Genomic DNA, 27,073 nt, shown 5'->3' on the forward strand with positions numbered 1-27,073 from the left:
TCAGCAGGTTTGCTGATGACACCAAGCTGTGTGGTGCAGCAGACAGCTGGAGGGAAGGGATCCATCCAGAGGGAGCTGGACAGGCTGCAGAGCTGAGCCCAGGACAACCTCATGAGGTTCAACAAGACCAAGGGCAAGGTCCTGCAGCTGGGTCAGGGCAATCCCAAGCACTGCTATAGGCTGGGCAGGGACTGGCTGGAGAGCAGCCCTCAAGAAAAGGCCTTGGGGGAGCTGGTGGAGGAGAAGCTCAACAGGAGCCAGCAGTGAGCCCTTGCAGACCAGAGAGCCAAGCAGAGCCTGGGCTGCAGCAGGAGAAGCAGAGCCAGCAGGGTCAGGGAAGGGATTCTCCCCCTCTGCTCCACTCTGCTGAGAGCACAGCTGGAGCTCTGTGTCCAGGTCTGGAGCCTCTGTTCCAGGAAGGATCTGGAGGTGCTGGAAGGTGTCCAGAGAAGGGCCACGAGGATGAGCAGAGGGCTGGAGCTGCTCTGCTGTGAGGACAGACTGAGGGAGTTGGGGCTGTTCAGTCTGGAGAGGAGAAGGCTCTGAGGAGACCTAATTGTGGACTTGATGAGGCCATGGGCAGGCTGCTGTAGTTGGAGGTGTCCCTGCTGTAGTTGGAGCAGTCCCTGCTGGCTGCAGGAGGGTTGGACAAGATGCCCTTCAAGGGTCCCTTCCAGCCTGATGCAGTCTGTGAATCTGTGGGGTTCCTGTGGTTACTAAAAGCAGCAGGAATGGGATTCCCAGACACCAGCTGAGAGGAGGAAGGTGAGCCTTCACAGTGCAGCAGCTCAGTGCAGTGACATGCTGCCTCTGTCCTCCCCACCCCACCTGTGTGTTGCAGAGAAGGCTGACGTGCTCCTTCTCCGAGCCGGGCTGCCCTCCCACTTCCACCTGCAGCTCTCCGAGCTGGAGTTCCACGAGATCATCGGCTCAGGTACTCCAAACACATCCCTCTGGGTTCACTGAGGGGATGGCACTGAACAGCTCCAAGTGCTGGGGGCTGCACTTTGACCACAAAGACCCCATGCATCTACAGGCTGGGGTCAGAGTGGCTGGAGGGCAGCCAGGCAGAAAGGGACCTGGGGGTACTGGTTGACACCAAATGAACAGGAGCCAGCAGTGTGCTCAGGAGGCCGAGAGGACCAAGGGCATCCTGGCCTGCAGCAGGAAGAGTGTGGCCAGCAGGAGCAGGGAAGTCATTCTGCCCTGTGCTCAGCACTGCTTAGGCCACACCTTGAGTCCTGTGTCCAGTTCTGGGATCCTCAATTTAAGAAGGACATTGAGAGACTTGAAGGTGTCCAGAGAAGGGCAAGAAAGCTGGGGAGGGGTCTGGAGCACAGCCCTGTGAGGAGAGGCTGAGGGAGCTGGGGTTGCTTAGCCTGCAGAAGAGGAGGCTCAGGGGAGACCTTCTTGCTCTCTCCAACTGCCTGAAGGGAGGTTGTAGCCAGGTGGGGGTTGGTCTCTTCTCCCAGCCAGGAAAGCAGCACCAGAACAAGAGGACACAGTCTCAAGCTGTGCCAGGGAAGGTTTAGGCTGGAGGTGAGGAGAAAGTTCTTCCCAGCAAGAGAGATTGGCCCTTGGGATGTGCTGCCCAGGGAGGTGGTGGAGTCACCATCTCTGTTCACAAAAGGCTTGGATGTGGCACTTGGAGCCAGGGTTTAGTTGCCAGGAGGTGTTAGGTATTAGGTCATAGGTTGGACTTGGTGATCTCTGAGGTCTTTTCCAGCCTGGTTGATTCTATGATTCACAATAAAGATCTTTTTCTTGTTTTAAACCCTTTTAGGGTCCTTTGGCAAAGTATACAAGGGGCGATACAGGAACCAGATCGTGGCGATCAAACGGTGAGTTGCCCTGACCCTCCCGTCCCCCTGTTAATGACATCAGCTGACACAGCCTGCTTCGGGTTGGAAAGGACCTCAAAGATTCACAGATTCACAGAATGGTTTGGGCTGGAAGGGACCTTAAAGATCATCTTCTTCCAACCCCCCTGCCATGGGTAGGGACACCTTCCACTAGAACAAGTTCCTCAAGGCCTCACCCAACCTCCAGCCAGGGGCGAGATCATAGAGTTATAGAATCAGCCAGGTTGGAAAACTCCTCAGAGATCACCAAGTCCTCAGAGATCATCAAGTCCAACCTATGACCTAATACCTAACACCTCCTGGCAACTAAACCGTGGCACCAAGTGCCTCATCCAATCCCCTCTTGAGCACCTCCAGGGATGGGGACTCCACCACCTCCCTGGGCAGCACATCCCAATGGCCAATCTCTCTTGCTGGGAAGAATTTCTTCCTCACCTCCAGCCTAAACCTCCCCTGGCACAGCTTGAGACTGTGTCATCTTATTCTGGTGCTGGTTGCCTGGGAGAAGAGACCAACCCCCAGCTGGCTACAGCCTCCCTTCAGGGAGTTGGAGAGAGAAAGAAGGTCTCCCCTGAGCCTCCTCTTCTCCAGGCTAAGCAACCCCAGCTCCCTCAGCCTCTCCTCACAGGGCTGTGCTCCAGACCCCTCCCCAGCTTTCTTGCCCTTCTCTGGACACCTTCCAGCACCTCAACATCTTTCCTAACCTGAGGAGCCCAGAACTGGACACAGGACTCAAGGTGTGGGCTAACCAGTGCTGAGCACAGGGCACAGTGACTGCCCTGCTCCTGCTGGCCACACTACTTCTGATCCAATCCAACCCCCCTGCAGTCAGCAGGGACATCTGCAGCTAGAGCAGGTTGCTTGGAGCCCCAGACAACCTGATCTGGAATGTTTCTCTCACTACCTTCAGAGCAGGAGTGATGGCTTCAAAGTGGAAGAAGCTCTATTTGGATGAAATGTTAGGAAGAAATCCTTTACAGTGAGGGTGGTGAGACTCTGGAACAAGGTGCCCAGAGAAGCTGTGGAGCCTCCAAGCCTCAAAGTGTTCAGAGCCAGGCTGGACATGGCCTTGAGCCACCTGGTCTGGTAGGAGGTGTCCGTGCCCATGGCTGGTGTGTTGGATCTAGATGATCTTCAGGGTCCCTTCCAACCCAGACCTGTGTCTCATTGTAAGAGAAGTGTTAACCTCTTAATATTTGATGACATTTTTGCCTCTCCTCCCCTGTGAATGGGAAGCTACCGAGCCAACACCTACTGCTCCAAGTCTGACGTGGACATGTTCTGCCGAGAGGTCTCCATCCTCTGCCGCCTCAACCACCCCTGCGTCATCCAGTTCGTGGGAGCTTGCTTGGATGACCCCAGCCAGTTTGCCATTGTCACCCAGTACATTTCTGGAGGCTCCCTCTTCTCCCTGCTCCACGAGCAGAAGAGGTACTCACCCATCTGCTCCCTGGGTTTGTGGGACAGGGTTTGGAAGGCAGCAACAGAACGAGAGTGTGGTCAGCCTGGAGGAGGCTCAGGGGAGACCTCATTGCTCTCTACAACTGCCTGAAGGGAGGTTGTGGCCTGGTGGGGGTTGGTCACTTCTCCCAGGCAAGCAGGGATGGAATCAGATGGAATAGGATGGAATGGAATGGAATGGAATGGAATGGAATGGAATGGAATGGAATGGAATGGAATGGAATGGAATGGAATGGAATGGAATGGAATTAACCAGGTTGGAAAAGACCTTTGAGATCATCCAGTCCAACCTCTCACCCAGCACCATCTGATCAACTAAACCATGGCACCAAGTGCCTCAGCCAGGCTCTTCCTAAACACCTCCAGGGATGGGGACTCCACCACCTCCCTGGGCAGCACATCCCAATGGCCAATCTCTCTTGCTGGGAAGAATTTCTTCCTAACATTCAGCCTAAACCTCCCCTGGTGCAGCTTGAGACTGTGTCCTCTTGTTCTGGTGCTGCTTGCCTGGGAGAAGAGACCAACCCCCACCTGGCTACAACCTCCCTTCAGGTAGCTGTAGACAGCAAGAAGGTCTCCCCTGAGCCTCCTCTTCTCCAGGCTAAGCAACCCCAGCTCCCTCAGCCTCTCCTCCCAGGGCTGTGCTCCAGACCCCTCCCCAGCCTTGTTGCCCTTCTCTGGACACCTTCCAGCAACTCAAAATCTTTCCTGAACTGAGGGGAAATGAATGAGGGGAGAGAGTAATTGGCCATTGGAATGTGCTGCCCAGGGAGGTGTTGGAGTCACTGTCCTTGGTGATCTTCAAGGAAAGCCTGGATGAGGCACTCAGTGCCATGGTCTGGTTGATTGGATGGGCCTGGGTGATAGGTTGGACTGGGTGATCTTGGTCTCTTCCAACCTGGTTGATTCTGTGATTCTAAGATCAGTGAAGACAGATTGGACTGGATGATCTTGGAGGTCTCTTCCAACCTGGTTGATTCTAAAATCAGTGAAGCTCTGCTGCTGTCAATGCAGCTCCTTTCAGTGAAAAAGAAGAGAGGAAGGAACACAGCAGAAAATAATATCTAAGCTCTGATTCAGGCCTTTGGGCTGAACAAGGGAAATGAATAAATAGCCACAACATTCCTGTCATCCTTTTACACTCTACCCATCTACACAGGCTCTGTGGCATCAGCACCTGAAGGCATCCTACAGGAAGGCTGGAGAGGGACTTCTCATAAGGGTGTTTAGCAACAGGAGGAGGGGGAATGGTTTTAAGCTGAGGGAGAGTAGGTTCAGACTGGGTCTCAGGGAGCAGTTTTTCAGTACAAGGGTGGTGAAACACTGGAACAGGTTGCCCAGGGAGGCTGTGGATGCCTCCTCCATCGGGGTGCTCAAGGCCAGGTTGGATGTGGCCTTGAGCAGCTGAGTCTCGTTGTGAGGTTTCCCTGTCTACAGCAGGGAGGTTGGAGCAGATGATCTCTGAGGTCCCTTCTAAAGTAAGCCCTTCTGTGATTTTGTGTTGAAAACAAGGCCAAAGGTTCTGTGAATTACAGGTGTGATTACCTCATGGGTAATTTCTCTCTTTTTACTACATGGGAGTCAATTTTCTTTCCCCTTTCCCAAAACACAGAACCCTTGACCTGCAGTTTAAGCTGATCATTGCAGTGGATGTTGCCAAAGGCATGGAGTACCTCCACAACCTCACCCAGCCCATCATCCATCGTGACCTGAACAGGTAGGTTGGTTTCTCTGTCCTGCAAGCTCAACTGCCACCACAGGGTGCAGCTGCTAAAGCCCAGAGTGTCCTCCCATCTGGCTCACCTTTGTTAGAAGCAGGAAGCATCTTCCCTATCAGTGGAACTTGTGTGTCACATCCATGTCCAGAGTGTCCTCCTACCTTGATCTTGAAGGTCTCTTCCAACCTGGTCTGGTCTGGTCTGGTCTATTCTATTCTATTCTATTCTATTCTATTCTGCCCAGCTTTGTTAGAAGCAGAAAGCATCTTCCCTATCAATGGAACTTGTGTGTCACATCCATGTCCAGAGTGTCCTCCCATCTTGATCTTCAAGGTCTCTTCCAACCTGATCTATTCTATTCTATCTGGCCCAACTTTGTTAGAAGCATAGTTTCATAGTTTCATAGTTTCATTCAGGGTTGGAAGGGACCACAAGGATCATCTAGTTCCAACCCCCCTGCAACTCCCTGAAGGGACATTGTCACCAGGTGAAAGTTGGTCTCTTCTCCCAGGCAGCCAGCACCAGAACAAGAGGACACAGTCTCAAGCTGTGCCAGGGGAGGTTTAGGCTGGAGGTGAGGAAGGAATTCTTCCCAGCAAGAGAGACTGGCCACTGGGATGTGCTGCCCAGGGAGGTGGTGGAGTCACCATCACTGGAAGTGTTTAAGAAGAGCCTGGCTGAGGCACTTGGTGCCATGGTTGAGTTGATCAGATGGTGTTGGGTGAGAGGTTGGACTGGATGATCTTTGAGGTCTTTTCCAACCTGTTTAACTCCAATCTACTCTACTCTACTTTACTCTATTCTAACTTGTGCATCATATCCATGTCCAGAGTTGCTCAGGTGAGTTGTTCTGCCCTACCCTCTGCTCTGGGCTAACCAAAGCTGGCTGTATTGAAAGCAGAGCAGGGAGGTAAAGGATTGTGGCAGGGTTGTGGCATTCCATAGTTCTAGGTTGTATTTAGTGCTTGTAAACACAGTTCCCTTTGCTTTCAGCTGGGCTGGGCTGGGCTGGCAATTTTGTGTTGGGGGGGGCTCATTTCAACCCACCACAAGGATGTTGGTGCTGCCCTGCAGGGATGGGGATGCACCAGGCAGGGTTCTTGTTTAACCTCTTTGTTTGGGACTTTGGAGAGTTTATTGACACACAGCACTGGGCTCTCAAGCAACACCTCCTCCCCTTCTGTCACTGTTTCATCTCCTTGTTTTGTTTTGTTTTGCCTTCTTTCTTTTTCTCTTTTGCTGTAAATATTTACCCACAACTCTGAGTTCAGCTGTCTGTTTCTTGATGGGCCATGTATATGTACATATATATATATAGCCACATCCAGCTGGCAGCCAGGCACTAGTGATATCCCCTAGGGAGCAGTGCTGGGCCCCATCCTGTTCAATATCTTTATTGATGATCTGGATGAGGGGATTGAGTCCATCCTCAGTAAATTTGCTGATGACCCCAAGCTGGGGGCAGGAGTTGATCTGTTAGAGGGTAGGAGAGCTGTGCAGAGGGACCTTGCCAGGCTGGGCAGATGGGCAGAGTCCCAGGGCATGATATTGAACACATCCAAGCGCCAGGTTCTACACATTGGCCACAACAACCCCAGGCAGTGCTACAGGCTGGGGTCAGAGTGGCTGAGAGCAGCCAGGCAGAAAGGGACCTGGGGGTAGTGGTTGACAGTAGGCTGAACATGAGCCAGCAGTGTGCCCAGGTGGCCAAGAAGGCCAAGGGCATCAGGAAGAGTGTGGCCAGCAGGAGCAGGGAAGTCATTCTGCCCTGTGCTCAGCACTGCTTAGGCCACACCTTGAGTCCTGTGTCCAGTTCTGGGCTCCTCAGTTCAGGAAAGAGGTTGAGGTGCTGGAAGGTGTCCAGAAAAGGGCAACAAAGCTGGGGAGGGGTCTGGAGCACAGCCCTGGGAGGAGAGGCTGAGAGAGCTGGGGTTGCTTAGCTTGGTTGCTTGGCTCCGCACCTTTGCCCTGCTGGCTGAGAGATTCTGCCCTGGAGGATTTTAAATGATGCTTTCCACAAGAGGAAGCCCTGAAGAGGATCTCACTAGAGATCTGCAAAGCACATCATTGCCTCAGTGGGCTTTTTCCAGGTGGCATTTGTGAGGGTCAGGAGATAATGTGCTGTGAGGACATCAGAGGCCTGATGCACAGCGCCGGGAGCAGCTTCATCCCTGCAAGTTGCCAGCGTGCCAGTAGAAGCCACGCTTCCAGCCTGAGCCCCAGCCAGCCCACAGCCACAATTACCAGATGAAAATCTTTGTGACAACTTAAGAGAAGGACCAAGAGTGATATTCTGTGTTAAGTTTTGCCAGGGGCTTCACAGGAGCCTCGCATTTTCTACCTCCAATTTCTCACGCAGCTCCCAACCCCTCTTTGCGAGTCCCGCGGCCCGCCGCCACGCTCGGAAACGCGTGAACCAAATCTGCAATGTGGCTCTGCAGAACACAGGCCACCAGGAATCTTTCATGCCTCTCTACCCTGGAAAAGGGGTTATCCTTCCATTCTGGGGATAATTGGGAGTTTTATTTTGCTTTCTAGTTGTGGAAAGAGAAGTTCTGACAGCTCTCAGCTCTGGCGGGCACGTAGCGGCTTATTGCCGCCGAGAGCACGGCCAGGGATTGTAGCCACGATGATTATAGCACTTTAATAAAAGAGAGACCATTTTAGTATCAATTTAATTTAAGCCATAAGAGCTGAACATGGGGGGACCAAGCCTTTGAGCAACTAACCTTTATTTGATGGCTCTAACTAGCTGTAAAAGTTTGAGCGCTGGCTTAGCTAGGGAGATGAAAGAGGAGCTGGGAGCCTGGTGGTAATGGGGATGGTGTCTGCAACTCCTCTTTGTTACAGAAGCCCTTGTGAAGTCCCAAAATAGCAGTTGCCTTTCATTAAACCCACAGCATGTCAAAGGCAGAAGGATCCTTTCATGGCCCTCTTCTCCAGGAAGGGGCAGACACCGAAGGTGCTCTGCCTGGCTCCTGCCCCCATGGCTGCAGAGCTGCAGAACTGCCTGCTGCTGTTAAAGCCTGGATGATCACACACTTCAGAGCCTTTTCTCCTCTTTTTCCTTCCATGGCTTCATGAAGAGAATGAGGCTTGCTCTCTGTGATTCCAGCTGTGTGTGGCCTCAGTAGAAGACAATTAGTTTCTGATCTGCTGAACTCATTATTCACCTTCTGCCAGATCAGAACAGATTCCCCTTGCTGTATTGCTCAAAACAGGGGCTTCAGAGTTCCTTTCTCATCTGTGGCTTGCAAATTTCCAAGGGCTGTTGAGGCAGTAGCAGAGGTTTTGAGTGGCACCTCCCAGGCCTGATTTCTGTGGGTTGTATTTTTTACCTTAGGAAAGACATATGACGAAGTGTGGTGTTTGCTGGGGGTACCAGGCTGACAGAGCCCTTCCAGAGGCTGTCTCCTGCTTTCAGACACGTCCTCAGCACCAGGATGGCCCTCTCAGTGCTGCTCTGTCAGCAGCACTTGCACACACCATGCACAGCAGGGTCTGCCTGAGCTCTCAGCCTCTCCCCAAAACCTGTCAGCCCAGGTCATGACCCTGTGTATCACCAAGCTGGGTTTATTTGAGGCACACAAAGAGCCTTGAGCTTCTGCTTAGCCTGGAGAAGGGGAGGCTCAGGGGAGACCTCATTGCTCTCTACAGCTCCCTGAAGGGAGGTTGTAGCCAGGTGGGGGTTGGTTTCTTCTCCCAGGCACCCAGCACCAGAACAAGAGGACACAGTCTCAAGCTGTGCCAGGAGGGGTATAGGCTGGAGGTGAGGAAGAAATTCTTCACAGAGGGATTGGCCACTGGAATGTGCTGCCCAGGGAGGTGGTGGAGTCCCCATCACTGGAGGTGTTCAGGAAGAGCCTGGCTGAGGCACTTGGTGCCATGGTTGAGTTGATTAGATGGTGTTGGAAGATAGGTTGGATTTGATGATCTCTGAGGTCTTTTCCCACCTGGTTTATTCCACCCTCTCCCCTTGCACCCTCTCCCCTTGCACCCTCTCCCCTTGCACCCTCTCCCCTTGCACCCTCTCCCCCTGCACCCTCTCCCCTTGCACCTTCTCCCCTTGCACCCTCTCCCCCTGCACCCTCTCCCCCTGCACCCTCTCCCCTTCCACCCTCTCCCCTTCCACCCTCTCCCCTCCCACCCTCTCCCCTTCCACTCTGAAGCTCCACACACTTTATGCACATTGTGTGGTTGTGGTCATTTTTGCCCCAGCTGACAGAGGTCCAATTTGAACCAAGGCCACAGAAAAGCCTGTGGGTTTGTATGATCCCTGTCCCCACAGGGTACAGCCTTTAGGAATCCCTCTGGTTGTGTTTGAATAACATTTTCATCTGACATTGGGGAGGGTGGGGGTGGTGTGGTGTCTCCAAACAACTCCACATGTCCTACTCAAATCACTTACCTATTTTGATGGATAGCATATAGGGGTGCTAAAAAAATCAGGCTAAACATAACCTAAGAGTGCCATGGCTGTGCTGGATGAACCCACCACACTTCTGTGATTTCATTTATCATCCCAGGGCTTGGGCTCAGCTGAAGCTGGAAACCTGGAGGACAGTGATGTGTGGGAGTCCTGGTTGGGAGAGCTTCCCTGGTTTTTTCTTTCCCCCCCTTAAAATCTATTATCTGCTAAAATTTGTGTTCCTCACTTGACTGTTCTTGCTCATATCTGTAGATCTTCTGCCTCTTTGTTGAGGCCATCAGTATTGCTTTCATTTTCCATTCATCATGCAAGCCACTGCCAACTTTCTCATTTCTTTTTGTTCACATCCTTTCTCGCTCTCCTGAGTGCTCAGGGATCAGCCAACACTGTGATAAACACCATGGGAGGGCTGCCGTGGCCACAGCTGCACACTTTGATCTCTCCACTTCCTCAGCCCTTCAGAGGCTGTGTGCTGTGAAGGCAGAGTGCCTGGTGCATGGAAACCCTCACTGGAGGCTTTTGACCTAGCTTAGAGGGTTCTGTGGCTCCTTCTCCACACCCCCAGCTTGTCTGAAATCCTGTGTTTGTGCTGCTGGTTTGCAGAAGCCTTGCTCTTGATTTGGTGCATGCAGCTGGTGTCTTTCTGCAACCAGAACTGAAGCAATCCTCTGGCTGTGTAAAAAGCCTGCCTGGCTCAGGTGGTGATGCTTCCACACTTCTGTCTGATGCTTTCTGATTACACCACTGGACCCTGACTCATGGGTGACTTACTGGAAGGTGTCCAGAGAAGGGCAACAAAGCTGGGGAGGGGTCTGGCTTGGATGGGAGCACACTGTGATGGGTTAGGAGCTGGCTGGAGGCTGAGCCCAGAGAGTGGTGGTGAATGGTGCCACAGCCAGCTGGCAGCCAGGCACCAGTGGTGTGCCCCAGGGAGCAGTGCTGGGCCCTGTGCTCTTTAACATCTTCATTGATGATCTGGATGAGAGCATTGAGTCCATCAGCAGTAAATTTGCTGATGACACCAAGCTGGGGGCAGGAGTTGATCTGCTGGAGGGTAGAGAGGCTCTGCAGAGAGACCTCGACAGGCTGGACAGATGGGCAGAGTCCAAGGGCAGGAGACTGAACACATCCAAGTGCCAGGTTCTGCACATTGGCCACAACAACCCCAGGCAGTGCTACAGGATGGGGTCAGAGTGGCTGAGAGCAGCCAGGCAGAGAGGGACCTGGGGGTGCTGGTTGATGGTAGGCTGAACATGAGCCAGCAGTGTGCCCAGGCAGCCAAGAGGGCCAATGGCATCCTGGTCTGCAGCAGGAACAGTGTGGCCAGCAGGAGCAGGGAGGTCATTCTGCCCCTGTACACTGCACTGGTTAGGCCACACCTCGAGTCCTGTGTCCAGTTCTGGGCCCCTCAGGTTAGGAAGGAGGTTGACTTGCTGGAACGAGTCCAGAGAAGGGCAAGGAAGTTGGTGAGGGGTTTGGAACACAGCCCTGTGAGGAGAGACTGAGGGAGCTGGGGTTGCTCAGCCTGGAGAGAAGGAGGCTCAAGGGAGACCTTCTTGATGTCTACAACTACCTGAAGGGAGGTTGTAGACAGGCAGAGGTTGGTCTCTTCTCCCAGGCAGCCAGCACCAGAACAAGAGGACACAGTCTCAGGCTGTGCCAGGGGAGGTTCAGGCTGGATGTTAGGAAGAAGTTTTTCATAGAAAGAGAGATTGGCCATTGGGATGTGCTGCCCAGGGAGGTGGTGGAGTCCCCATCCCTGGAAGTATGTAAGAAGAGCCTGGCTGAGGCACTTGGTGCCATGGTTGAGTTGCTTAGATGGTGTTGGATGATAGGCTGGCCTCAATGATCTCAAAGGTCTTTTCCAACCTGGTTAATTCTCTTCTATTACCTCCTCATCTCCCATGAGTGTGACAGCAGTGGAACAGCATCAGGCTGTTGCAGCCAGGCCCAGCTAAGTGCAGACAGAGGGAGATGTTCCAGCTCTTGTCATCTTTTCTGGTTGCATCTACAGCAGATGTCTTCTCCCTGCAGCAAAACTCATTTGCATTCTGTGATAGTAACACAGTGGTTGGGGAAAAAAAAACCCTCCTGAATTAGTGTGTAAAAAAAATGAAGGCTTTCTCATTTTCTCCTCCAAGAAGTGATGCTCAGCACACTTCAGCCTACTCCTGAGCTGCCTGGGAAAGTGCAGCTCATTGCTGAGCTGTGGCTCTGCTAGGATAAAAGACCAACATGGGCACAGCCTGCAGAGTGCAATGGAACCATGGCCCTGTGCAGGCCTGATCCTGCCTTGGGAGAAAAGGTGCTGGCAGCAGTGGTTCTGCTGCCTGGCTCTTACTCCCCTAACCCCCACCTTCGGTTTTACCTCCTTTGGGGTACATGGATCCTTCCCTGCTGATTGGGGTCCTAGGATCCCAGCATGGTGGCAGCTGGGAGGGACCTCTGGAGATCATCCAGTACAACCCCACCACTTAAGCAGGGGCACCCACAGCAGCTTGCCCAGGATCACAGTGGCCTGGGGGGTTTGGAATCCCTGCAGAGAAAGAGACTCCACAACCTCTCTGGGCAGCCTGCTCCAGGCCTCCAGCACCCTCACAACAAAAACATTTCTCCTGCTCTTTAGGTGGAACCTTCTGGGTTCCAGTTTGTGGCCACTGCCCCTTGTCCTGTCCCTGGGCACCACTGAGCAGAGTCTGGCCCCAGCCTCTTGCCCCCCACAGCTCCTTTAGCTCTTGCTGAGCATTGCTCAGCTCCCCTCTGGGGTTGCTCTTCTGCAGGCTCAACAGCCCCAGGGCTCTCAGCCTTTCCTCCTCACAGAGCTGCTCCAGGCCCCTCAGCATCTTTGTAGGCTCCCCTGGACTCTCTCCAGCAGTTCCCTGTCTCTCTTGAACTGGGCAGCCCTGAACTGGACTCAAAACTCCAGCTGTGACCTCACCAGGGCAGAGTAGAGGGAGAGGAGAACCTCCCTTGATCTGCTGGCCACAGTCTTCTCCAGTACCTTCTGAAGAATCCCAGTTCATGGTGCTTGGCACTGCATCCCTCAGTGCTGCTGAGTGACGCTTTTGAGCTGCTCCTTCCAAGCTGGGGCCCTGCGTGGCTGCGTTTGGAGCGCAGACGCTCGCTTCCTTGCTTCGCCTGCTGCTGGCTGTGCTTCATCTTGATCAAACAGAGAAACAAACAAAGGAAAAGAATCAAAGCTGCAGTTTTGTTAATTCCTGATTCCTGCTCCTCACAAGCTTGCCTTCCCTGCTCCCATTCTGTGTCCTCACTACAAAGTCTCTCCCAGGAAAGCGAGATCCAGCGAGCATCTTCAAAGTTTGGAAGGGAAGCTCACATCTCCAGACGTCCCCCCGGCAGAATAATGAATTCTGATCCCTTGCTACTGATCTGTCACAGTCAATGGATTTCACTGAGCCCTTGTAGAGAGACCAGAAATGAGTGTTAGCTCTCCTGCATGCCTTAGGCTGCAGCCAGCTCCCTCTTCACCCACCATCCCTTTCCTTCTTCCAGCGGTCGCTGATGGGGAGCTGCCCGCCCCCTGCCTTTGCCCCAGCTGGGTTAAGACCACAAATTCAGGAGGCACAGCTCCCCCCACCCCCACCAGCCTGCTTCAGCCTCCATCACCTGGGGAAATCAGTTCTCAAGCAGTTGTTGGGTAATTTAAACCCTGCCTTCATCACAGTATTTCACAGTATCACCAAGGTTGGAAGAGACCTCTGAGATCATTGAGTCCAACCTGTCACCCCAGACCTCACGACTAGACCATGGCTCCAAGTGCCACCTCCAATCCCCTCTTGAACACCTCCAGGGAAGGGGACTCCACCACCTCCCTGGGCAGCACATTCCAATGACCAATGACTCTCTCAGTGAAGAACTTCCTCCTCACCTCAAGTCTAAACTTCCCCTGGCACAGCTTGAGACTGTGTCCTCTTGTTCTGGTGCTGGTTGCCTGGGAGAAGACACCAACCCCCACCTGGCTCCAACCTCCCTTCAGGGAGTTGGAGAGAGCAATGAGGTCACCCCTGAGCCTCCTCTTCTCCAGGCTAAGCAACCCCAGCTCCCTCAGCCTCTCCTCCCAGGGCTGTGCTCCAGACCCCTCCCCAGCCTCGTTGCCCTTCACTAGACATGTTCAAGTGTGTCAACATCTTTCTTAAACTGAGGAGCCCAGAACTGGACACAGTACTCAAGGTGTGGCCTAACCAAAGCAGAGTCCAGGGGCACAATGACTTCCCTGCTCCTGCTGGCCACACTATTCTTGATGCAGGCCAGGATGCCCTCGGCCTTCTTGGCCACCTGGGCACACTGCTGGCTCATGTTTAGGCGGCTGTCAATCAGCACCCCCAGGTCCCTCTCTGTCTGGCAGCTCTCCAGCCACTCTGACCCGAGCCTGTAGCTCTGCATGGGGTTGCTGTGGCCAAAATCATCATCCCTCACAGCCTGCATTCCTGGAGCCTCTCTAGTCACCAGCCTGGCCAGACCATACCACATCCTCTCCCCTAGACACCCCATATCTCCCTGCCACACACAGGGAGCAGTGGGGTGCTGAGTTTCAGAGGAGGGCATAGCTGCCTCCATGGACCTTCCTAAGCCACCTGCCAGGGCAGCCCCACCTCAGCCACATCCTCTGCCTTGAGTCCTAAACACAGCTGAGAAACCATTGCTCAGCTGAGCCCAGGGTGTCCCAGCTCAGTCACATCCTCTGTCTTGAAGCTGGAGCAGGATAGATTTAGACTGGACATCAGGAGGCAGTGAGAGTGGTGAAATACTGGAACAGGTTGCCCAGAGATGTGGTTGAGGCCCCATCTCTGGAGACATTCAAGAGCAGACTCGGTGTGGCCCTGGGCAGCCTGATCTAGCTGGAGCTGTCCCTGCTGTCTGCAGGGGGGTTGGACAAGATGACCTTTGAGGGTCCCTCCCAACCCAATGCAATCTGTGAGATTGCTGCCCTGGCACTTTCAGCCTGCAGAACCAAGAGAGGTGCTGGTTCTTTGTTGTTGGGTGGCCAACCTCCTGCAGACCTGCTGGGGTTTGTGGGCATGAAGAGTCTTTCACTCCCAGGTGCTGAGCACGGTGGTGAAAACTCATCAGCGTATGGAGCAGGAGCACTTCAGTTCTCCCAGCTGTGTGCTGTTGGGGATGTCAGCATCATAGTCGAATGGCACATGGGTTTGTACACTCAGTGTGAAGAAGAGGAGCAGGAAATGAGAGCCTTTGAAAGGCATTTGTGGCTCCAGAGAAGCAGAAGCCCATATGTGTATAAATATGCAGAGAGGTGTTTGCTCTGTGCTTGGGGGATGAGCAAATTCCTTACAGCCCCCTGTACTCTATTGCATAAAGAGCTGCTGGAGAGCTGAGAGGCTGGAGGAAAGAGGCTGCTGGAAAGCTCTGGTTAATAGCATCACAGAATAGTTAACTTGGAAAGGGCCTCCAAGATCATCCAGTCCAAAACCTTCCCCAAAGCTGGACAGACTTCAAAATGAAATGTCAGAGTGAAATCTAGTAACGGGACACAAAGCTGGCCTCAAGCCTCATCTCTGGCAGAGCATCTCACTTTATATGGCAAAACCTGCCAGGAGATTAGACTGAGCCCCTGACAGAACATAGAAAACATCTTGGACTAGACTCAAATTTGGTCATTTTGATTGACAGAGCTTCAAACCTTTTCTTCTCTATCCCCCAGCAAAGAAGTACTGCAGGAGGTAAAGGCTGCTGCCAGCAGCTTTGATTTCAAGTTCCACAGTCCAGTCCAAATCCATGGAACAGGGGCTGGTGTCAGGAGAAACATAGATGGTCAAGATCAAGGTTTTGGAGAGGCACTGAGCCATATTTGCAGTCTCACAGTGCTCATGAAACCAGTAATGTCTTCTGCACACCAGGGAAGATGTCTGTCTTTGGGAGAGGTAGCCACCAATACCAGAGGGACTGAGCTGATGTGGGATCAAAGGGTAGTGGAAACACCATCCCTGGTGGTGTCCAAGAGTCATAGAATTGTCAGGCTTGGAAGGGACCTCAAGGATCAGTCAGTTCCAACCCCCCTGCCATGGCCAGGGACACCTCACACTACAGCAGGTTGCTCACAGCCACCTCCAGCCTGGCTGCAAACACCTCCAGGCAGGAGGCTTCCACCACCTCCCTCGGCAACCTGTGCCAGGCTCTCACCACCCTCCTGGGGAACAACTTCTTCCTCACATCCAATCTCAAGCTACCCATTCCTAGTTTTGTACCATTCCCCCCAGTCCTATCACTCCCTGACACCCTCACAAGTCCCTCCCCAGCTTTCTTGGAGCCCCCTGCAGATAATGCAAGGTCACAATTAGGTCTGGTGTGAGCCTTCTCTTCTCCAGCCTGCACAGCCCCAACTCCCTCAGTCTGTCCTCAGATGTGGCCATGGCACTGTGGGACATGGTTTAGTGGCCATGGTGGTTTTAGACTGAAACTTTGACTCGATGACCTTGGAGGTCTTTTCCAACCAAAACAATTCTATGATTCTATGACTGGAGGGGGGTGGGGGGAAGGGATCTGTCGCTTTTTGCCATCCTCCTCATTCCTTTTTTTGGTCCATTAGGCACTGGGCACACACAAAATAAGATTCCAGGAGAAAGTGTAGCTAATAAAGCCCCAATTATAGCCCTCTCAGGGCTTGGCTCCACAGCACATCGACAGGCACAACACACAAAGCTCTCTCAGTTTGTAGCCCTTCTGTGAGATAAGAGACTTGGCAACCAGGAGGAATTATCTCCTCCAGCCTTTGCAGCGCTTCCTAACAGTTTGCTCTTCTCGGCGCTTGTGGCCAAGTGAGCACAATTCGAATGCTCTCTCCAGCACGAACATGTGCATGTCAGCCACGAGGAGCCGAGCCAAGGGTCGTTCATCCCTGTCCGGAGAGCCCCAGGGTGGTAGGAGCGCTCCGAGAGGATGTGCTCCCAACTCGTGCGCTGCATCCCCATCTAGTGACCCCTCTGTGCACAGCCTCCCAGCTGCACGGCCGAGACTTCCCTGCCCTGTCCCGGAATCGTGCAGCGTCAGGGCTTGGGAGGGATCTCATCCAGCCTAACCCCCCTGCCGGGGCAGGATCACCTAGAGCAGGTCACACTGGGAAGCATCCAGGCAGGTTCTGAATGTCTCCACAGAAGGAGACTCCATTACCTCTCTGGGCAGCCTGCTCCAGTGTTCTGCCTCCCTCTCAGTGATAAAGTTTCCCCTTGTGCTCACATGGAACCTCCTATGCTGCAGCTTGCACCCCATGCCCCTTGTCCTGTCCTTGGACATCTCTGAGAAGAGCCTGGCTCTATCCTCATGGCACTCACAAGTCATAGAATCAGAGAATTGTCAGGGCTGGAAGGGACCTCAAAGCTCAGCCAGTTCCAACCCCCTGCCATGGCCAGGGACACCTCACACCACAGCAGGTTGCTCACAGCCACATCCAGCCTGGCTGCAAACACCTCCAGGCAGGAGGCTTCCACCACCTCCCTGGGCAACCTGTGCCAGGCTCTCACCACCCTCATGGGCAACAACTTCTTCCTCACAGCCAATCTCAATCTCCCCATTTCTAGTTTTATTCCATCCCCCCCAGTCCTATCCCTCCCTGACACCCTCAAAAGTCCCTCCCCAGCTTTCTTGTAGGCCCCCTTCACATCTTTATAAACATTGCTGAGGTCACCTCTCAGTCTCCTCTTCTCTAAGCTGCCAGAGAAGTCATGGTTGGGTTTGGTTTTCAGGAAGGCAGAAAGCTCATGGGAATTCTCTCTGGAATTGTCAGCATTTCCCATTGCACAGGCAGCTGTTTGATAGGCTGCTAGGGTTTATCATTACTCATAGTGCAGGCCATCCTGGAGGACTGACTCAGAATGGAATATTCAGGTTGTTTAGTTACCTAGGGGGGTGGGGAGGTGGGGAGGGAGTCTCTTCTTTGTATAGCACATTGGGAAATGCCTGCTTTCCATCTTCATTAGGCCACACCTTGAGTCCTGTGTCCAGTTGTGGGCTCCTCAGGTTAGGAAAGATGTTTAGCTGCTGGAAGGTGTCCAGAGAAGGGCAAGAAAGCTGGGGAGGGGTCTGGAGCACAGCCCTGGGAGGAGAGGCTGAGGGAGCTGGGGTTGCTTAGCCTGGAGAAGAGGAGGCTCAGGGGAGACCTTCTTGCTCTCTCCAACTGCCTGCAGGGAGGTTGTAGCCAGGTGGGGCTTGGTCTCTTCTCCCAGGCACCCAGCACCAGAACAAGAGGACACAGTCTCAAGCTGTGCCAGGGGAGGTTTAGGCTGGAGGTGAGGAGAAAGTTCTTCCCAGAAAGAGTAATTGGCCCTTGGGATGTGCTGCCCAGGGAGGTGGTGGAGTCACCATCCCTGGAGGTGCTCAAGAAAGGCTTGGATGTGGCACTTGGAGCCATGGTTCAGTTGTCAAGAAGTGTTAGGTCATAGGGTGGACTCGATGATCTCTGAGGTCTTTTCCAACCTTATTGATTCTATGATTCTATTTTATCTTATGGGTAAACCTGAGTAGGCAGCAGGAAAGCAGCAAGAAGTCCTGTATTGATAGGATCAGGGGCAAGGAATCATAGAATCAGGCATTTGGTTGGGTTGTGGGTTTGGTGTGCAGCTCTCCATCTGATTGGGCTGGTTGGGTTATATTTGGTTGGTTTGGTTATCTTTGGTTGGATTGTAGTTTTGGTGTGCAGCTCTCCAGTTGGTTGGGCTGGTTGGGTTGGTTGGTTTGGTTAGGTTTGCTTGGTTTGGTTGATTTGTTTGGGTTAGGTTTGGCTGATTTGTTCAGATTGGGTTTGGTTGGGTTGGGTTTTGGTATGCAAACTCTCCATTTGGTTGAGCTGGTTGGGTTGGGGTTGGTTAAGTTTGGTTTGGTTGGGTTTGGGTTGGGTTTGGCTGATTTGGTCAGATTGGGTTTGGTTTGGTTAGATTTGGTTGGGTTGGGTTTTGGTGTGCAGCTCTCCATTTGGCTGGTTTGGTTGGGTTTGGTTGATTTGTTTGGAATGGGTTTGGGTAGATTTGATTTGGGTAGATTTGGGTGGGTTTGAGTAGATTTGGTTGGGTTGTGGTTTTGGTGTGCAGCTCTCCATTTGGTTGGGTTGGTTTGGTTGATTTGTTTGGGTTGGGTTTGGTTGGCTTAGGTTTGACTTAGTTTGGGTTTGGTTGGCTAGTTTGGATTGGGTTGGGTATCATAGTTTCATAGTATCAGTCAGGGTTGGAAGGGACCACAAGGATCAGCTAGTTCCAACCCCCCTGCCATGGGCAGGGACACCCCACACTAGATCAGGCTGCCCAGAGCCTCATCCAGCCTGGCCTTAAACATTCCAGGGCTTCACCACTCTCATGGGGAAGAACTTCCTCCTCACATCCAGCCTGAATCTCCCCACCTCCAGCTTCATTCCATTCCCCCTAGTCCTATCACTACCTGAGATCCTGAGCAGTCCCTCCCCAGCCTTCCTGGAGCCCCCTTCAGATACTGGAAGGCCACAATGAGGTCACCTGGGAGCCTTCTCTTCTCCAGACTGAACAGCCCCAACTCCTTCAGTCTGTCCTCACAGCAGAGCAGCTCCAGCCCTCTGCTCATCCTCGTGGCCCTTCTCTGGACACCTTCCAGCCCCTCCAGATCCCTCTTGTAATAGGGGCTCCAGAACTGGAGGCAGTACTCCAGGTGGGGTCTCCCCAGAGCTGAGCAGAGGGGGAGGATCACCTCCCTTGCCCTGCTGGCCACACTTCTGCTGCTGCAGCCCAGGATCTGATTGGCTTTCTGGGCTGCAACTGCACACTGAGAGCTCCTGTTGAGCTTCTCCTCCCCCTGCACCCCCAAGGCTCTCTCCTCAGGGCTGCTTTCCAGCCAGTCACTGCCCAGCCTGGATTTGTGCCTGGGATTGCCTCGACCCAGCTGCAGGACCCTGCCCTTGCTCTTGTTGAACCTCCTGAGGTTGGCTTGTGCCCACCTCTCCAGCCTGTCCAGGTCCCTCTGGATGGATCCCTTCCCTCCAGCTGTCTGCTGCACCACACAGCTTGGTGTCATCAGCAACCCTGCTGAGGGTGCACTCAGTGCCACTGTCCATGGCACCCACAAAGATGTTGAACAAGACAGGTCCCAGGAATGATCCCTGAGGGACTCTGCTTGTCCCTGGCCTCCACTGGGACATGGAGCCATTGACAGCCACTCTTTGGGTGCAGCCATCAAGCCAGGTTTGGTTATATTTGCTTGGGCTGTGGCTTGGGTTTGCAGCTCTCCTGCCTAGCTGCTCCTAAGACAACCCTCTTATAAACTGGGTAGGAAATGTTTGCAGTCCTGTGGCCAAATCTTTTTGGTAGCTGTCCTCTTCCCACCTGGAAGCTTATTCTTTGAAGTCCTGCAGTGAGTAGGAAGGACACAGACAGGGGGAGGAGATTTCCTGCCACAGCCCTCAGTGCCTTTGAACAAATGGTATGTAAAGAAAGCTGCCTGTTCTTCACATTACCTTCACTCAGTGGGTTTGAACCACCACACAAATCTCACCATTCACCTCCTTGGTTCTGGTAGTTTCAGGACAAATCCAGCAGATGCAACTTTAAGCCTTCAAATGTCTCTGCTGACAGCCTAGGGTAAAGTTCTGGCTCCCTGAGCCTCTCCATCCCCTGCAGCCTGCAGTTGCCATGGTTTCCAAGATTCCCCAGGAATCACAACACTTTAATAAGTGTCAGTACAAGTAATTATCTCTGATAAATGATTGCTCTCATCTCTGGATGCCCTGGCAGAGATTGCCCCAGACATCTGCTGACCAAACAAGAATTTCCCTCTGTTTATTCCTTTCTTTCTAGCTCCAGAAACTGCCTGTGGAAATAAAACCCTACACAAATGTCTCCAGTGGGGATCTCATTTCCCTGGGATCTCTCACTGCAGTGCAGGAGGAAGGGGTGAATCTGAGCCTCAGCCTTCAGCCCTGCATGTCAGCCTGGGGCAGGGGCAGCTTGGGATGAGCAGAAGCAAGGACAACTCAGCCCCACAGCCCTCACATGGCACCTCCAGCATTCCCATCAGCAAGATCCCTCCTGGGCAAACCACCACCCTGGCCATGGGCAGCACAGGCTCTGCCCTTCACAGGACAGCAGCCATCACCCCTGACCCTTCCTTGGTTGCAGTCACCAGTCTCCACAGATGTTGATTTAGAATCATAGAGTTGTTTTGCTTGGAAACAACCATCCCTGGAGGTGTTCAAACAGGGAATGGATGTGGCACTTGGAGCCATGGTTTAGTTGTCAGGAGGTGTTGGGTGACAGGTTGGACTTGATGATCTCTGAGGTCTTTTCCAACCTTGTTGATTCTATGATCCTGTGAAGAGACCTCCAAGATTATGAAGCCCAACCCTTGACTCAGTACTGCCAGGTCACCACTAAACCATGGCCCTCAGCACCACATCTCCATGGCTTTGAAACTCCTCCAGGCATGGGGCCTCCACCACTGCCCTGGGCAGCCTGGGCCCTGAAGGGGAAGAAATTGTTCCTCATATCCAACCTAAACCTCCCCTGGTGTAACTCGAGGCCGTTTCCTCTTGTCCTGTCACTTGTTCTTTGGGAGAAGAGACCAACCCCCACCTGGCACCAACCTCCTCTCAGGGAGTTGTAGAGAACCAGGAGGTCTTTCTTCAGCCTCCTCTCCGCCAGACTGAACCCCCCCAGTTCACAGTCTCACAGTCTCACAGTATCGCTCAGGTTGGAAGAGACCTCGAGGATCATCGCGTCCAACCTGTCACCACAGACCTCACAACTAGCTCCTCCCTCAGCTCCTCCTCACCATATCTGTTCCCCAGACCCTTCACCAGCTTCATCACTCTTCTCTGGGCCTGCACCAGCCCCTCAATGTCTTTCTTGGAGTGAGGGGCCCAAAACTGAACCCAGTACTCAAGATGTGGCCTCACCAGTGCCCAGTCCAGGGGGATAATCCCTGCCCTGGCCCTGCTGATCACTCTGTTGCTGATCCAAGCCAGGGGGTTGGTGACCTTCCCAGCCCCCTGGGCATACACTGGCTCATCTTCAGCCAGCTGTTGGCCAGCACCCCAGGAATTACCATTGTGTCATCACTTTTTCCCCCCTCAGCTTAATGGATTTCTCTCTGCCTCTGGTGGTGTCTAGCCCATTCTGTAGTGACTCCTCAGATCTGTGTTCCTACCCTTCCATAAATCAGGAAGCAGCACCATGGATTCACATCAATATGAACCTTAGAAGAGAAGGAAAGAGATCAGTCCATGTCACTTTGCTCAAAGCCCATGGCTGTGTTTCTATCCAAACATCATCTCTTTCTCCTCCTCCTCACTGCAGGGCTCACACTGAATGAAGCTGTGACACATGAGCTGTAGCTAATTGCACAAATTGGTTTGCTCTAGAATTGATTAGGAGCTGACATTCCCATTGATGAAGCTGCTGGCTTTGCCTTCTTGGAATTAATGTGGGCTTTGTAACAGTGGGGTGGGATGGGATGGGATGGGACAGGATGGGATGGGATGGGGTGGGATGGGATGGGATGGGATGGGGTAGAATAGAATAGAATAGAATAGAATAGAATAGAATAGAATAGAATAGAATAGAATAGGGCATTAACCAGGTTGGCAAAGACCTCAGAGAGCATCAAGTCCAACCTATCACCCAACATCATCTGATCAACTCAACCATGGCACCAAGTGCCTCAGCCAGGCTCTTCCTAAACACCTCCAGGGATGGGGACTCCACCATCTCCCTGGGCAGCACATCCCAATGGCCAATCTCTCTTGCTGGGAAGAATTTCTTCCTCACCTCCATCCTAAGCCTCCCCTGGCACAGCTTGATGCTGTGTCCTCTTGTTCTGGTGCTGCTTGCCTGGGAGAAGAGACCAACCCCCACCTGGCTACAACCTCCCTCCAGGGAGCTGTAGAGAGCAAGAAGGTCTCCCCTGAGCCTCCTCTTCTCCAGGCTAAGCAACCTCAGCTCCCTCAGCCTCTCCTCCCAGGGCTGTGCTCCAGACCCCTCCCCAGCTTTCTTGCCCTTCCCTGGACACCTTCCAGCAGCTCAACCTCTTTCCTAACCTGAGGAGCCCAGAACTTGGACACAGGACTCAAGGTGTGGCCTCAGCAGTGCTGAGCACAGGGCAGAATGACTTCCCTGCTCCTGCTGGCCACACTGCTCCTGCTGCAGGCCAGGATGCCCTTGGCCTTCTTGGCCCCCTGGGCACACTGCTGGCTCCTGTTCAGCTGCTGTCAACCAGTAAATAAATATCAAGTGTAGTTCAAAGGGGTTTATCTGAAGCCATTGCTCTACTTAAGCAGATGATTTGAGCTCCTCAGGAGTTTAGCTAGGAACCAAAACCCCCAAACTTTTCACTGGCAAGGTGAGGAGAAAGTTCTTCCCAGAGAGAGTTGTTAGCCATGGGAATGTGCTGCCCAGGGAGGTGGTGGAGTCCCCACCCCTGGAGGTGTTCAAGAGGGGATTGGATGTGGCACTTGGTGCCATGGTTTAGTAGTCGTGAGGTCTTGGGTGAGAGGTTGGTCTTGATGAGCTTTGAGGTCTTTTCCAACCTTATTGATTCTATGATTCAAGACACTCTTAAACCTATGACAATGTTTTTTCCCTCCCCCTCAGTCACAATATTCTGCTGTATGAGGATGGCCATGCAGTTGTTGCTGATTTTGGAGGTAAGGAGGTTTTCTGGGAGACATCTACAAATGAGCCTTAAATTCTCTGTTACTAAAGAAGAAACTGCTGAGGAGGTTGCTCTTCATTTTGTTCTTATGGGAGGACACAGAAGCTGTTAGGGATAAGAACATCCCTGGGGTTTGGGGTTTTTTCTCACCTAAATCAGCTGATGCTGTGGAGAACCCTTTGGTTGATCTGAGAAGGAAGCAGGCAGGATTCAGAAGCCTCATGGTCTGGGCACATCTCTTAAGGGGAGCTACAAGAAAGCTGGGGAGGGACTTTTGAGGGTGTCAGGGAGGGATAGGACTTGGGGGGGGATGGAGCAAAACTAGAAATGGGGAGATTGAGATTGGCTGTGAGGAAGAAGTTGTTCCCCAGGAGGGTGGTGAGAGCCTGGCACAGGTTGCCCAGGGAGGTGGTGGAAGCCTCCTGCCTGGAGGTGTTTGCAGCCAGGCTGGATGTGGCTGTGAGCAACCTGCTGCAGTGTGAGGTGTCCCTGACCATGGCAGGGGGGTTGGAACTGGTTGATCCTTGAGGTCCTTTCCAACCCTATTGTCAGTGCTCTGATTCTATGACTTGTGAGTGCCATGAGGGTAGAGCCAGGCTCTTCTCAGAGATGTGCCCAAGGAGGTGGTGGAGTCGCCGTCATTGGAGGTATTCAGGAGGAGACTTGATGGGGTGCTTGGTGCCATGGGTTAGTTGTTTAGGTGGGTTGGATTGGTTGATGGGTTGGATGTGATGATCTTGAAGGTCTCTTCCAACCTGGTTTGGTTTATTCTAAATAAAGGTTTATTCTAAATGCCAGAGGACAGGACAAGGGGCAGGGGGTGCAAGCTGCAGCATAGGAGGTTCCATGTGAGCACAAGGGGAAACTTTATCACTGAGAAGGAGGCAGAACACTGGAGCAGGCTGCCCAGAGAGGTAGTGGAGTTTCCTTCTGTGGAGACATTCAGAACCTCCCTGAGTGCTTTCCAGTGTGACCTGCTCTAGGTGATCCTGCCCCGGCAGGGGGGTTAGGCTGGATGATCTGGTGAGATCTGTGTTGCTTGGACAACAGCTGATTTCTGTTCTCTGTGTTTCAGAATCCAGGTTTTTGCAGTCCCTGGATGAGGACAACATGACAAAACAGCCTGGGGTTTGTTCCTTGCTTTGTTTCACATCATTACCACAACACATCTAGGCAAGCTCGGGTTAGGAGGGAATGGCACTAGAAAGGTTTAGTTGGAATGATGAAGTGGTGCAGGATTTTCTCTCTCCTAACAGCTCCTGGGGAGTTGGTTTCTTTCCTTTAAGCCTCATTAATAGCAGAGATGTTGTGAAGGTATAATATCTGCCACAGGAAAGCAATGCTTCCCAGCATTGTCCTTGGAGCTCTGTGGCCCCCAAATCCTCCCTGAAGTGTCATTTTAACCCTTCTCCACACACTGCTCTGGTGGTCAGAGCTCTGATCAGTCTGGATATGTGGGGCTGAGCCAGCCCCCACCCTGGTGCTGTGAGGTATAAGCTCTAGATGGTGTGAGCTGGATGAAGATCTTCCTGGCAAATGCAGCAGTTACTGTATGGAGCAGTGGCAGTAAGGAAATAATAGAGGAAAACAAGCACACAAATGCAGGAAAAGCTGCACACAGGAGGAAGGAGATGAGAAGCTTTGGTGGATGAGAAGCTCAACAGGAGCCAGCAGTGAGCACTTGCAGCCCAGAAAGCCTGGGCTGCATCAAGTGAAGCAGAGCCAGCAGGGCCAGGGAGGGGATTCTGCCCCTCTGCTCCACTCTGCTGAGACCACAGCTGGAGCTCTGGGTCCAGGCCTGGAGCCTCTGTGCCAGGAAGGATCTGGAGGTGCTGGAAGGTGTCCAGAGAAGGGCCACGAGGATGAGCAGAGGGCTGGAGCTGCTCTGCTCTGAGGACAGACTGAGGGAGTTGGGGCTGTTCAGTCTGGAGAGGAGAAGGCTCCCAGGAGACCTCATTGTGGCCTTCCAGGATCTGAAGGGGGCTCCAAGAAAGCTGGGGAGGGACTTCTGAGGATGTCAGGGAGTGATAGGACTGAGGGGATGGAACAAAACTAGAAATGGGGAGATTGAGATTGGATGTGAGGAAGAAGTTGTTGCCCAGGAGGGTGGTGAGAGCCTGGCACAGGTTGCCCAGGGAGGTGGTGGAAGCCTCCTGCCTGGAGGTGTTTGCAGCCAGGCTGGATGTGGCTGTGAGCAACCTGCTGTGGTGTGAGGTGTCCCTGGCCATGGCAGGGGGGTTGGGACTGGCTGAGCCTTGAGGTCCCTTCCAGCCCTGACAATTCAGTGGTTCTAAGTGGGCAGTGCTGATGTCCTGCTGGTGTCCCCTGCCTTGCAGAACCTCCGCTGGATGGCCCCGGAGGTGTTCACCCAGAGCACCAGGTACACCGTGAAGGCTGACGTCTTCAGCTATGCTTTGTGCCTCTGGGAGCTGCTAACTGGGGAGATTCCCTTTGCTCACCTGAAGCCAGGTAAGATGCTCCCTGAATGTTAAACTGGGGACTTCTTTCTGTATCCCAAGATGCCCCACCCTCTCCACAGTCATGCAAGACCTTGGCCTGGGTTGCTCTCCTCACACAACTGGCAGCTTCTGCAGGGCTGCATTTTGACAGGAGCTTGTCTCGCTGTACATCCAGACACAGCTGCCCTAGCCAGCTCAAGCAGCCATGAGGCCACAGGCTCTTTAGGAGAAGAAGAAATGGCCTCAGCTTGAGTTCTATGAATCAGAGATAAGAGGATGGGATGGGATGGGATGGGATGGGATGGGATGGGATGGGATAGGATAGGATAGGATAGGATAGGATAGGATAGGATAGGGCAGGGCAGGGCAGGGCAGGGCTGGGCAGGGCATTAACCAGGTTGGAAGAGACCTTTGAGATCGTTGAGTCCAACCTCTCACCCAACACCATCTAATCAACTCAACCATGGTACCAAGTGCCTCAGCCAGGCTCTTCTTAAACAGTTCCAGGGATAGTGACTCCACCACCTCCCTGGGCAGCACATTCCAATGGCCAATCTCTCTCTCTCCTAAACTGAGGAGCCCAGAACTGGACACAGGACTCAAGGTGTGGCCTAAGCAGTGCTGAGTCCAGGGGCAGAACGACCTCCCTGCTCCTGTTAGTGCAGGCCACTACTGAGCAGGACAGGGCTGCCACAACATTGCCCTGATTGGGATTTCTACCTCTAGTGGATCCAAGCCCATGGTTAATTCCTCCCATTCCCTTCAAGCAAAACCTTGCCAAGCCAAAATAAATGCATCTGGATTTCATATCAACAGCTAAATAAAACCCTTTTGTTTGTCTGACACTTCAAATTGATGTGATCAGAGCCTGGGGGCTATGGAGGGAGCTGCAAGATTGCAGCCAGGAGATTGGAACAAGGATGGGCTCATTTTTTTCCCCCACCATATCCACCTCTCATCACAGCATTCCTTGTGAGAACAGATTAATTTCTGCCATTGTCTTCCCTCATTGCAGCTTTTGTCTGCATAACAATGGTTCAGAAGCTCACTATCAGATAAATCCTGGGATATTGGAGCTCTGTGTGTCTGCAGGAGGGGCAAACTGATTTTTCTTCCTTAAGTTCCTCAAGAGGAGGAGATGCACCGGGGAATGGTTTTACAAGCCTAAGGGATGGGATAGAATAAGAATAGAATATAATTAGAATAGAATAGAGAGGAAGAGGAAGAGGAAGAGGAAGAGGAAGAGGAAGAGGAAGAGGAAGAGGAAGAGGAAGAGGAAGAGGAAGAGGAAGAGGAAGAGGAAGAGGAAGAGGAAGAGGAAGAGGAATGGAATAGAATAGAATAAGAATGGAATAGAATAAGAATGGAATAGAATAAGAAGAATAGAATAGAATAGAATAGAATAGAATAGAATAGAATAGAATAGAATAGAATAGAATAGAATAGAATAGAATAGAATAATAGGAGAAGAGAAGAGAAGAAGAGGAGAGGAGAGGAGAGGAG

The 27,073-nt window shown here is 52.7% G+C and overlaps 1 protein-coding gene across 1 annotated transcript in view; it reads left to right on the plus strand.

Annotated features, from left to right (window-relative positions):
- TNNI3K (TNNI3 interacting kinase) overlaps window positions 1-27,073 on the plus strand; it is an 80,590-nt gene that overhangs the window by 39,366 nt on the left and 14,151 nt on the right. The window contains exons 14-20 of the mRNA XM_068169763.1: window positions 842-934; window positions 1,784-1,841; window positions 3,099-3,293; window positions 4,936-5,040; window positions 23,051-23,103; window positions 24,187-24,239; window positions 25,448-25,580. Coding sequence (XP_068025864.1) covers window positions 842-934; window positions 1,784-1,841; window positions 3,099-3,293; window positions 4,936-5,040; window positions 23,051-23,103; window positions 24,187-24,239; window positions 25,448-25,580 — 690 coding nt within the window. The remainder of the gene's footprint in view (window positions 1-841; window positions 935-1,783; window positions 1,842-3,098; window positions 3,294-4,935; window positions 5,041-23,050; window positions 23,104-24,186; window positions 24,240-25,447; window positions 25,581-27,073) is intronic.

Source organism: Melanerpes formicivorus, unplaced genomic scaffold, assembly GCF_026170545.1.
Source record: "Melanerpes formicivorus ecotype bairdi unplaced genomic scaffold, bMelFor1.0.p_v2 SCAF_222, whole genome shotgun sequence".
In the NCBI taxonomy this organism is placed as follows: domain Eukaryota; kingdom Metazoa; phylum Chordata; class Aves; order Piciformes; family Picidae; genus Melanerpes; species Melanerpes formicivorus.